Below are 12,021 nucleotides of genomic sequence, written 5' to 3' on the forward strand. Positions count from 1 at the left end.
TATGTATTGTTCATTCTACCTTAACTTTTATTTATTGTGCAATTTATCGGTAAAAATTTCGCCTTTTTGTGGTCACACGAAAAGTTGTTTTGTAGGAGATTAGAATGATTAGGTCTGTTACTTGACTAGATGTGAAGAAACCTTGACATGGTATTTACTATTTGGTTACATAGATTTAGAGTTGAAAGAGGTCAGAGAAACAATTCGAGACACTATGAAAAGAAATTTAGAAAGTAGAACTCATTGTTTAGGTAGTGATAATTCATTTCGGTTTGCAATGGGATCAAATCTAGGAGAGAGAGAAAAAGGTGGAGTTGGTTTTGTCAGTATGTACAGTGGGAATCAAATGGGAATAAAGAGGCAAATACCTCCTCTCCCTGTGATACACATAAATTTATTTTGCTAAGTTAGCAGACTGTACACTAAAAATCAAATGGGAAGAAAGAGCTGATTACTCCCACCTGACATCCATGTGACGTCAACTACCTGTTGGATGAATGGCTCGATGTCGAGCAGAAATGAACTAATCATCTTACTGTTGACTATGTAAAACTACAACCCATTTTCTTATGGGATCTTTATACATTAGTTTTGCCTCCTCTCTTTTTCTCTCACTCTCAGTATCCAAGAACTCTGTGCTTATCATTACTGCCGAATGGCCTCCCATACTGAAGTTGCCATTAACTGTGTAGCAACTTTGGTCAGTTCCCTGACATCGAATACATCCTAGTCGCCTTCACCGATTTCTTCCAAACTGGTCGTCTTCACCAACTTCTTCCAAACCACTGACTACTCTTCAATTCTTTTTGCTTTAATATTTGCTGCCAACCTGCTTGCTGGAAAGTGTAACCTAGCTAACAGAGGCCGTGGTGCACGAGTTTTTTGGTCAAACCCCCTTACGCAAACATACCCTGCATCATATTTAATTTCAGAAACTACAACAAAAGCTAAAGTAGGTTTTTTCTAATCTTAGACCAAGAGAAGTTGAGATAACATCAAAAACTTTTCTTAAGCCGGACCTAAAATCTATCCTACATATAAAAGCTGGAAACTAGTATTCTGCCTGAGTCAGAGGGTTTATCTCAGTTTTGTTTCACGTTTATTTATTTATTTATTTTTTGGGTGGGGGGTTACAATGGATGATTTTCATATTCCTTTGAAAGAATAGTAGGAATCAATCACTGATCACTGTAGCCGACTACAATTCAGATGTGCAGCAGTCAGTCGATGAAAAATGATAATAGGCCAACTATAGAATGGTCAGTCAGAGGCGTTTCCATTTTGTATAGATAACCTAGAGGTTTGTTGCGCTTGAAGCTGTACAGAAATTTATTGCATGCAAAGTAGGTTTATTGTCTTCCGTACAATAATTAATCCCAACTTATTTATTCACTTATGGATTCTTCATTTGCATATGATAGATGATGGGCTTCAAAATTCAAAATCATAGACATGCTTTAATAGGTGTAATGACAAGGGTTATCATTCATACCTCTCCAAAAGCAATTTTGAATTTGCTCAGTTGTTTGGCCTACCAAAAAAAATCGTCAAATTAGTTTTTTTTCCCAATAATGAAATAAAAGGCTGGACTGCTAAAAATGAATCATACCTTTAAATATAGTTGGTATGGAGGTGCCAAAAAAAACCGTTCGCCGTGGCAGATTCCATAGCCAGGCTCTTGGAACATCAATTGGTTTAAGACTAGAAGCGTGATCAGCAAATACCTACACGAAAATTTTGGTTCTTTCAGAAAACATGTACACCCGATTGAATTATTTGATGATATAGAATGAAAAATGTCAGAGAATATGAACTAGGTGTCTAGCAATGGCATTCTATACTATGCCTTTGTTTTTTTTTTTTTTTGCTCAGCTATGCCTTTGTTTAGTATAGGAGTACCTCATTAACTTGAAAATAAGTGCCATTGAGCGGAAAACTGCCCCTCATCGCCGTCTTGCTTGGTATCTGGCAATGCGTAACAAGTGTGAATATAAATACACCTACATATCAGATAGACATTTGGATTCTACAAGAACACAGTTGTATATCCTTACAAGAAGTGTTCCTCTGACTGTTTGTGCGTTTGCTTCTCGTATACCGTTGCATGAGAAACATGTTTTCTCACTGCATAGGTCACCTGATATTTGTGAACCGCAACATCTTTCAGGTGGTTGAATGGATTCAGCAGTTTCACCTGACATTTTGTACAGAATTAGTTGCAAAATGTTGGTAAAATATTAGTTGTCTGTCTAAAATCTCTGTTAGCAATATCATGAAATGGTTGTTGTGCTTTGATGAATGTGTAATCACGCAAACGAGTGAACTGCAATCTTTTATGGCCAAATAACAAAGAACTGTTTTCTTATTTAGGTAAGTTTGACATATCACATGCTTTATTATGCAAGTGACCAACACAAAAACTGTTTTATTGGATTCTAATGGGATTACCTCCTTATAGTAATAGATGCTTACCTGGTGTCCATATGGCAAGAAGATACGAACAAACTTCACCAGGAACTCTTTTATCCATCTGTAAATCAGAAACTTAAACCAATTAAAAGTTTTCATATAGATCATGCAAGTTTTACCCTCAAAGTGACTAATGGATAGAAATAACTGACCCCTTTCAGAAGAGGATGCGAGTCTGGAAGTTCATAGCTACAGCCAGCAAAAGATAGTGTAAGTTATTACTGGGAGTACAAGCTTCTCTCTACTAACTCTGATATTACTATTTTCTCAACTTCTCAATTGTAAATCGTGTGCATGTATGAAGACGGTGCAACCAATAAACTACTTACACTTGATGCTCAGTTCTAAGTCGGCTCACATTCTTCAGCTTTGCTGTGGGGATAGAAGCAGCTTCTGGAGTTAAAGCTACTAAAGCCTTTGACACGTCACCATCTTGGAGTTCCATGTTCTTTTGCATATAATTCTGTAAGTTTGATGCAAAATCTTCTATGTTGAGTTTGATGGTTGGAATTTCATCAGGATCCTCATAAAAGGCATCTTCTATATCACTTTCTAGTACTTCATGACATTCAGGTTCTGGCGACGCAGGTACTTCAATGATAGGTTCACTGCTTTTTATTCTGGTTATTGTTTCAGAGAGTATATTTTGTTCTGGAGGAGGAAGTAGCATTGGAGAAATGCTCACAGCTGAAGTTTGGTTGGCAGCAGCTTGATTCTGATTGGCCATATTTGGAATTGTTGAACTCACAACACCTTTCTCCTCTGGCCCTGGCAGGGCAAGCCTCGCACTGTATTCAAGACTTACTAGTCATATGAAGTATGAAGGAATATTTTACAACCATGCCATGTTCAGCTCACGTAGCATACTCCTCAAAGAAATGAGGGTAAGTCTCGTGCATATTCCTCTTTCCTCTTTGTGAACTCTACTAAATTTCTAAATCTTATGATTAACTTCTTATAAAGAAAAAAATTAACAAGAACTACTGGAAGCTTTTAGGAATTAGGAGAGTGAAGGAACTTTAATCAAATTCAAGTAATATACTACTACAATAATTTGTTTAACACTAGTAGCTGAAGAAGGATAAAGATTTTTTGATACCACTACAAGTAATATACTGCTACAATAATATACTACTACAAAGGATATAAAACTGTGAGCTTTTTTTATTTCAGATTTTTGTGCCAAAGTCTTTTAATTGATGGAATGAAACTATGGGTTTAGGTCGATATCCAGTTTTTAGGAGGCTAAAGATTCAGGATTTTGTTTATAAAACATTAAGATTTTACATGGGATACATTGCTCTCTGATTTGGGCGGCCCTGTCTTACCCTAGCCCCTTGCTGAGGAAGCAGGTGGTGGGATGGCATAGTGTGAGTTCATAAGCGGTTACAACCTAGTTCATAAGCAGATGCATGTTTACTCTTTCTCGTGATTGGTGTTATATGCCTTCTTGTCAATGAAGTTTTTTTCTACATAATAGTAAGAAGTTTTTATTAACCTCCACTCTTATCTGGTTTCAGCAGAACATTTCCAAGCTCTAAATCACACACTTTTTGTAGTGTGACGCTTGACCTGATATTTCCCTTTACATATTTTCATATCACATATATTGCTTAAATGATTATATTCATTTGGTGGACCTCATCATCTCTTGACTAGTTGAAATGTTTGTATCATATTCTGCAAGACATCAAAATCTCACAATCATTTTTTGGCTTGATTTTTTTTTGCTAAATATATATTTTGCTTGATTTATCACTTGAAGAAAAAGGCGTCTTCTGTATATACCTATCTGCAAACTCTCAACATTTACCAATGTCCAATGAATAATACCCAAATAAATTGATTCTGCACTCTGCACAAAGATTAGGAGCTGACCTTGCAAATGCGCTTGCAAAATGTTTGCACTCTGCTCTCATTGGACAGGCATTGCAGTTTGGCTTGCTCTTTGTACAGAAGACCTGCATTGCAGTCGAATAATTCAAATTCTAATTAGCTCTTTCCACCGTCTTGATACTCGGTAAATCCTAAACTAATACTTCTTGTGATCATATGAAGTAAAATCACATTAGAATCCTTGAAGGAGTAACAAACCTTTCCAAATGTAATAAGCTGGTAATGGAGCTCATACCTGTAGTTAAGCGACACTGATTCAGTATAAGCATTTATAAGTTGTAAAAGAAGTCGGATACATGTTAATATAATTTGAAAATTAGTTTTTGAAAGAAAGTTACAATGTTCTTTGATCAAGTGTACATAGCCGCGGCCAAAGATACTTCTGTATAGATTCCAGAATTGGATACCTACACAAATATGATAAAATTAGTCCACTCATGAATAATCTTTCTTTTCAGAATATGCATCCACAAGACTTACATTTCTAGAAGATGCAGTTGAAGTGATTCTGGTAGTGGTTGGATCTAACTTTCTACCATGGGACATAACACCAAGATGGACAAACCCATCCTAGTCATATGGAGGGAAGGAAACACTACAGCAGGCTCCAAATCGTCCAACATTTGTGTCAACCTTAAAGAATATTTTAGCAAAGGTGAGGCTACTGCTTGTATATAACGCAAAATTGCACAGCTGTTTCTATAAGAATCTTACTGGAAAAGCAAGGTGATGCAGGGTCAAGAGTCGGACACATTCTACGCTCTTCAGTCCTAATCCCCTTACGCTTAATAGGTACTCCCTTCAAAAGATTCAACTTATTAATAGTTGAAAAACGAAAATATGTTATAAAAGATATGTTATTGACCTGCTTAAATGATGCTTCAACTGAAATGCTAGAATCTTGCAGTAAATGAATTTGTGTGCATACCACGTAAATATTAGATATCTGCTACTTACTTTACTTTGTCAGGGGGGGCATCTCTTAACCATTCAAGGTCCAAGCTTCCATGCTCTCTAACAAGCCGGTCAAGGAAATCCTGCAGAGAATAGCCATGAATACATATTCAACTTTAGATAAGAAGTCTGGCATTATCTGTCTGCCAACAATCTGGAATGTTGATTGAAAACTAACTTCCCTCAGCTGAAAATTGTGTACCTTGATTCTCTCCGCAAGCATGTTGTTCATCCCTCTTTCTTTAATGGCTTTAGCAATATCCTTTACATCTGCACAGCGCACCGCCTCCCAGTCAAGTGAGTCCATTGTCTTGGGGTTCCTCTCTCTTTTGCCACATTTTTCATATGCTTCCTTTCTTAAATAATCCCAGTCAACTGCTTTTTTTTTTTCCTTCCCAGGCTTTCCACTAGGTTTAGAAGTGCCGGTGGTAATTTCATGAGATAACTTTTTGGATAAAGGGACTCGCTCTTTCATTACTGACTCAGCATCGGTATTTTCTGTGGAATTTTTCTTATCTAACAGGTGCATACTTTCTACTACATCCAATGTCTCCCCTGAAAAATTTGGCGAATTTGAACCAGCCTGCTGCATTGTGCTGTTCCTTCTTTGAGAAAATGCATCGAGGATTTCAGGTTCAGTAGGTTGGTCCCCTAGAGTCTTGTTGGTTTCCAATTGATGATTTTTCCATGAGTTTAGTTGCTTCTCAAGACATGATTCTTGTTCTGAGCTGATAATTGGATGCTCTGATGACATGTTCAACGACGAGTATGGGGTACCTACAGCTGCTGCCTGAGAATTTAATGACATCTTCTCTTGAAGTGTTTCCCTTACATCTCCGTTGTGGTTTGATATCTTTTTGGAGTCTCTAGCTTCAGAGTGGTTGGGGAAAATTGTAGAGTTCAAATCTATCAACAAGCCTTTGTTTCCAGTATTATAACACTGCGGTGGAACTGTTGGATCTTGCATATGTAGAAGTTCCATAAAAGTAGTAGAGTTCGTGAAACCGTTGGGCTTACACCTATTAGTTGGATCTTCTTCCTCTGAGTTGGAGCCCGAGCATGAATTGATAACCTCTTTTTTCTGGTAGATAAATGAATTGACAGGGCTTTTGGACGAAACTACCTCTTCCAATGCTCTTCCGTCCTCTGACAATGTCGAACTTCCCTTCTCTTCATTCATGTTTCCAACAGTTACTTGAAGTAAGGATGATTCTGCAGAATTTTGGGGTGAAATACCTGAGTTTTCTGATTCGATTGTTCTTCTGTCCACTGCTTCTTCAGAGCTTGCACAGCTGATTCCTGTGGTTAGAATGCCTGATTTTGTTTGAGGGTCTTCACTCATGTCATGCCTGCCTTCACACGTATCAAGTTTCTTGTCGGAAATGCCTGAAAAGCAGCCACTTGTGGTGCTTTCAATTGACTCACTGCTGTTACCCGTTTCTCTGTCTCCTATATTCTCTGCTTCTTGTAGTGTAAACAAACACCGACTGTCCTGGCTTTTGACTGGTTCACTTGGCATCTTTCCATACCATTCAGAGTTCCCCAAGTCTAATATAGCCACCTCTGGTTCTTCCACGTACATTTCTGTTCCTTCTTGACAGTCTGTTTCTTCATTGCTTGTATGCTTTTGAAAACGAGAAGCGAGGTTCATGAAAGCAGAACTGAAAAAGGAAGGATAAGGATGAGCCACTGGAGGACTTTCACACAAAAACAACCACATGCAGACAGGTTTTCATATACAAGGTCCATCATTGAAGAGTACAAGATAGATTAAGGGCCAGATTTTGGGGGATACGACCTCCCTACATCCACAAAAGAATTAGCTCGTTTGGACATTTGTAACATGTAAAAGAAAGGGTCGCAAATGTCAAAAACTTCTGGAGACATAATGGTTTACAACTTTTCAACATGCAAGCCTCTTTCTAAAATTTTATAAATGTCCAAACAAGCCGAACTTTGTTTAGGATGATCTCATCAGGTAGGTTTACAGACGGATGTTGTGTAGAACTTTTTGTTTTGAATCCATCTCATATATATTTAAGATAATTCGGTTCTGTTATTGACTACAGATTCTTGACATACCTAGAGAGGTGGTCGGACACGTTCTGTGTAAGAAAAACTCCAATTACCGAGTCAAGAACAGATCCATACCATGGTGTAAACGCTCGATCACCTGCTAAAAGTTTTTATTTGTTGTTACTAACTGCCAAAAGAACCCTGTGCTGAAGCATGCAATAAACTGGTATTACGTGTAAACAAAAACTGTACCTTGGATTAAATGCATGCGGGCAATGAACAAGTCTGTCCTTCCACGGAAAACATGCCTTTGTTCATCCCATTCTTGTTCTAAATCTGTCCCTTCAACACCATCAGTTGCCTCTTTACCCATCAGAAAATTCCACACTCTCTGTGTTTTCATGTCAAGGTCAACTTTGGGCCGGGGTTTCTTTCTTTTGTTAGGATCAAATTTCCCCTCATAAGGAACTATCCTGTGATCTCCCTTAAATGGAACTAGAGCAGTTTGCTCATTCACAGAAAATCTGTTGCTCCCACCATTCATACTTAGGAATTCAAATTTCTGAATCAAGTCATCCAATGGAGAGTTCAACTGTTGAATGACTATCAGAGGACCTGCATCACAGCAAAGGTGCTAAAATTACTATAATGTGAATGAAAGCAAGTGATATAAATATTAAATATGCATTTAAATCGTGTCTTTTTACACTGGGGACAGACCTTTTGACTTGGCTGAGGTGCGGCGATTTCCACTTATGAAAACTTGATGTTCTTGGATTCTCATATCACCAGCATTGGGGAAGCATACCATATTGCTATTACATCCTTTCCTGCTACGTTGCTTCATTTTAAAGTTTGCTTGACAATTTACAGCTGGAGGCTGTATCCAGTGCTGAGTTCCTGTTACTCTTCTGTCATGAGATGGAGTATTTCCTGGTAGACTCGAGTGCAAATTATTGTATTGCGCAAGTGAAGTTAAGGTTGTCAGATCTCGAACTCGAGTATGCCCTTTAGATCTCTTTCGTGTCTTTATGTCTGTCTGGCGAATGGTCAGCATTAACTCGGGTGTCTTCAGATTATCAAAAGTGGTTCTGCATGGTTCTCCGGTGCTTGAATCTGCAAGAATATTTTGCACGTGGTGACTGTGTTCAGTGGGTAGGGACAAAGCGTTATGTTCACGAATGGGCATGCTGGCTCCATTTCTAAGGTATGCTGCGCCGTTAGCAATATAATGCTGAGAGAAGTTTCCTTGATGGGAAGACAACTTGGTGCCAGGATAGCATTGTTGGAAGGAGCTTCCTTGTGAGGTATGAAACATTGTGTTAGCATCATTTGCCACATGGGATCTGCTAATATGGATCTTTTCCGATCTTCTCTTCTTGTAAATATCTGGAAAAAGCATCTCAGCATAGCTTTGCAGATCATTAAAATGGGCCCCCATCAGATTCATTGATCGGAGTCGACTGTCCTCAGGGGTAGGGGAATGTGCTCTCTTTGATACCCTTTCTTCTCTGTTCTCAGCCAGTGGTGTATGGCTGATACTATCCAATTTGTATTGGTTTGTGGACACCGGGGGAATACTGCTTTGCAAGCTAGATGACTGCCTGATCTTCTCCTTTCTTCCACTGGTTTCACATTCAACTGCTGTCCCTGGGTCATGCGTATTCCTGCCCATGATTTCCAAGTTTTGTCTCAGTAATTCCCTCCTTGTAGGCTGTGGTTCTTCAGGAGGCAGTGAGATGTAATTTTCTATCTCCTGTGTTGATGAACGGTTGAGGTCGAATGCAATGCCTACTGGTGAGCTATCTATATTTCTTGCGCGCTGCCTGTGTGCTTGACTTTCTGAGATGTTATTGAAAGTGCTATTATCATTGTTCTTGAAGGCATTCTCCTGCTGAATCAGTGTTTTATCATGGTTCACCAAGTCAAAATTTAAAGATCGCTTACATGATCTACGTGCAACACACGGATCTACTTCATTAATCTCCTGCACATCAGTTGAGGGTGTACTTGTGGCTTTCACAGGAGTTTTACGCACATACTTTCTCTTTACCTTTTGACTTCCCTCCACATTATTCTGCTTCTCTGTAGATTTCGGTGCCCTTTTTGGTTTGCCTTCTTTCAGAACCCTTGGCGTGTATTTTTTTTTCCTAGACTTCTGGTGTGGAGTCTTATTCAGATCAATATCATTTCCTTCCTTTTCTGATTGGTGATTATCTTCTAATTGGGTAGATAGAACAGCAGCTGTAGACTCAAATGTTGGCGGCAATGGTTGCTGTGGAGCAGTAGATGAGTTCACCAATGATTGTAAACATGATTCTGGTGAATGCAGCTCAATATAGTTATGTTTGGGACTGCCACAGTCTTCCAAATTACTCACTGTTTCAGAAAGCTGATGGTGGTGCATTCTACTCGCCTCCTTTTCCGGTGTCACAGGTGCGAGTGCGAGTCCGATCATTGCATTACCATTCACATCAATTGGTGTCACAGGTGCGAGTGTGAGTCCCATCATTGCATTACCATTCACATCAATGGGCAGGTTGAGGTTGTTCTGCATTTTACTCCCCTCCTGTGTTGCAGGTACATATTGGAACGCGGTGTTACCACTTAACACTACACTAGTTGATTGGTTCTGCATTCTTTTGTCTGGAGCTAAAGAGGCAAACCAGAATGGCATGCTACCCTCTGACATTCCATTACAAAGCTGGTGGTTCTGCATTTTATCACCCTCATCCATTGTTACTGCCGCAGACGGGAATGATATATTACCATTTGAGATTGCATCCGCCATTGTTTCAGGTGAAGAGTTAAGGTCGTAGGTAGAACCGTAAGGAACAGGAAATCCATCTGTCGAGAATAACATGTAGAGTAACAGTACTTTAATTTCCATTATCCAACAAAATTTCTGTTCTTTTCATATTTATAGTGGAAGAAATTAGTTTGACTTATTTTCTTGTATAATAAAGGGAAAGGAAAAATAAAATAAAATGAAAACTATTTGCAATCGACATTTTTTTAGACTGTTGCACTTACATTGAGTCATTTGTGGTGAGTGGTAGCCGCCATTCATCTGATTTGTGCTGATTGAGTAATTCAGGTCGCTGAGCAATATGTTAGCAGAGTTTGTTTCGAACTGGTTAGTTTCAATTGGGGGTAAAGGAAATGGAAATTGATGGGGACTAGCCACATTACTCTGTGCTCTCTGTTGTGTCCCAGAGGCCCCTGAACCTGCATTAACACTATCCAACAGATTCTGATAACACATAGAATTCCAATCCTTTGCACCATTGTTCATCGGCTGTATCAATGATGACCCATTTTGCTCATAAAGTCTCCTGGAAGCCACAGCAGAATCCCAATTATTAACCTCTCTGTACTGATCAGTAGTAGTTGTATTTAGGCCTCCATTAGGAAACAAAGTGTTTCCTTGATGAAACTCAGTTGGGACCCCATTGTCGAGCCAATTTGATCTAGCTGTCTGGTTCCCATGTCTTTCAGTAATGTTTGCTTGCGGTCTCATCGGAATGGGTCTTCCAGGAGTAACAGGGCTCCATGTTCCCGGAATCTTCGATCCTTTCTCTTCTTGAATGGAAATTCCCCTGCCGAAATCCATTTGGACACTCGAGGACCAGTACAGATCCTTATCTTCCACCCCAATAACAAAAGTCAATTCTCTCTGTCTATCTGTCTATGAAGATGTTATAATTCAGAACTCTGCATGCAAATCAAAGTTTCTTTATAAACACCACTATTCTTCAACTCCCATTTGTCTCACCTAACCAAAACATCTGTCTATGAGAAGATGAACATGATGCCACAGATATTACAAATCTAGAAAGCAAAAAAATAAATAACAAGTAATCAAGCTAAAAAAAGATTTCCATTAACTAATCAGATCTCAACAATCAAACCCAGCTACTTTCAAAGGAAACTGGAAAAATATATAGAACCAATATTAATACCCAAGAACTATTTTTGGTAAAGCATTTATAAGTAGTTTGATTCTCAAATCTCAATATCTCATATATATATATATATTTTTAGGGATTAAAAAGGAGTTTTGATTTTTTAGGTAACTTAAAAACAAGCCTAAATCAGTTTTCTCAGAGATGCCCTTTGCCATGAGACTCGGCGCGTGAGGAGTCATGCTAAGACTGAAACACGTGATCAAACTGAAAACAAAGTAGCTAACTTGTCGAGTTTGTTTTGACACTTGGCATTTGGTAGGGTGTACTTGTCAAATTAAACGGTGAAAATAACTGCGTTGTTATCAAGAAAATATAAATGCGGGGTGTATTTATTACTCTTTTAATTATTAATTGGTTGTGACTAACGGAGACGTGAGTCTTTGGTGTTAAAGAAAGAGAGAAAAATGGTCCCCTCACTAAAGAACAAAGTATGCACGTTTTCCCTATCGGTGCTGTTTATATATTTAATAATTCATATGGTGTTTTATTACTACTTCATCTTATGGTTATGATGAAGCATCTAATGTTGCAATGTTATGTGTCTAAATATCAATTCATGCAGTTGCATAATTCACCACGTAAAAATTGTGTTTTATACAAAACAAAATTACAGAGTAATATTTTCAAGACTAGATATATGGTTATTGTGCATCCGAATGCAATCTTGTTAAGCTACTTAAATTTATCACGCACATAGGTGAAAATTATGTGATCAATA

The 12,021-nt window shown here is 38.4% G+C and overlaps 1 protein-coding gene and 1 long non-coding RNA gene across 2 annotated transcripts; one reads left to right on the top strand and one right to left on the bottom strand.

Moving 5' to 3' along the window:
- Nucleotides 1-336: 336 nt before the first annotated feature.
- On the bottom strand, nucleotides 337-11,500 carry LOC147486953 (protein ROS1A-like). The gene is made up of 20 exons (XM_086575083.1): nucleotides 10,369-11,500; nucleotides 8,056-10,182; nucleotides 7,588-7,950; nucleotides 7,402-7,492; nucleotides 5,522-6,980; nucleotides 5,323-5,402; nucleotides 5,080-5,164; nucleotides 4,960-4,998; nucleotides 4,846-4,889; nucleotides 4,704-4,772; nucleotides 4,564-4,600; nucleotides 4,348-4,430; nucleotides 2,799-3,257; nucleotides 2,622-2,658; nucleotides 2,473-2,530; nucleotides 2,055-2,194; nucleotides 1,900-1,965; nucleotides 1,610-1,724; nucleotides 1,493-1,531; nucleotides 337-911 (listed from the first exon to the last, which is right to left on the bottom strand). Exons 1-20 carry the CDS (start codon nucleotides 10,946-10,948, stop codon nucleotides 790-792), a joined length of 6,093 nt encoding a protein of 2,030 aa, XP_086431209.1. The 5' UTR covers nucleotides 10,949-11,500; the 3' UTR covers nucleotides 337-789.
- On the top strand, nucleotides 2,636-5,256 carry LOC147486954 (uncharacterized). Its single transcript, XR_015203197.1, has 3 exons — nucleotides 2,636-2,679; nucleotides 2,774-3,353; nucleotides 4,824-5,256. It is a non-coding gene; the product is annotated as an uncharacterized LOC147486954 (long non-coding RNA).
- Nucleotides 11,501-12,021: the final 521 nt, after the last annotated feature.

This window comes from Coptis chinensis, chromosome 7 (assembly GCF_015680905.1).
Source record: "Coptis chinensis isolate HL-2020 chromosome 7, ASM1568090v1, whole genome shotgun sequence".
In the NCBI taxonomy this organism is placed as follows: Eukaryota; Viridiplantae; Streptophyta; class Magnoliopsida; order Ranunculales; family Ranunculaceae; genus Coptis; species Coptis chinensis.

What these genes read in the sequence shown, in the direction of transcription:
- LOC147486953 (XM_086575083.1), bottom strand. Translation starts at nt 10,948, where the DNA reads ATGGATTTCGGCAGGGGAATTTCCATTCAAGAAGAGAAAGGATCGAAG. An exon ending in CTCACCACAAATGACTCAAT is followed by an intron (nt 10,183 to 10,368) that starts GTAAGTGCAACA and finishes TATTCTCGACAG; the next exon opens with ATGGATTTCCTGTTCCTTAC. An exon ending in CGCATCCTCTTCTGAAAGGG is followed by an intron (nt 2,531 to 2,621) that starts GTCAGTTATTTC and finishes TCTGATTTACAG; the next exon opens with ATGGATAAAAGAGTTCCTGG.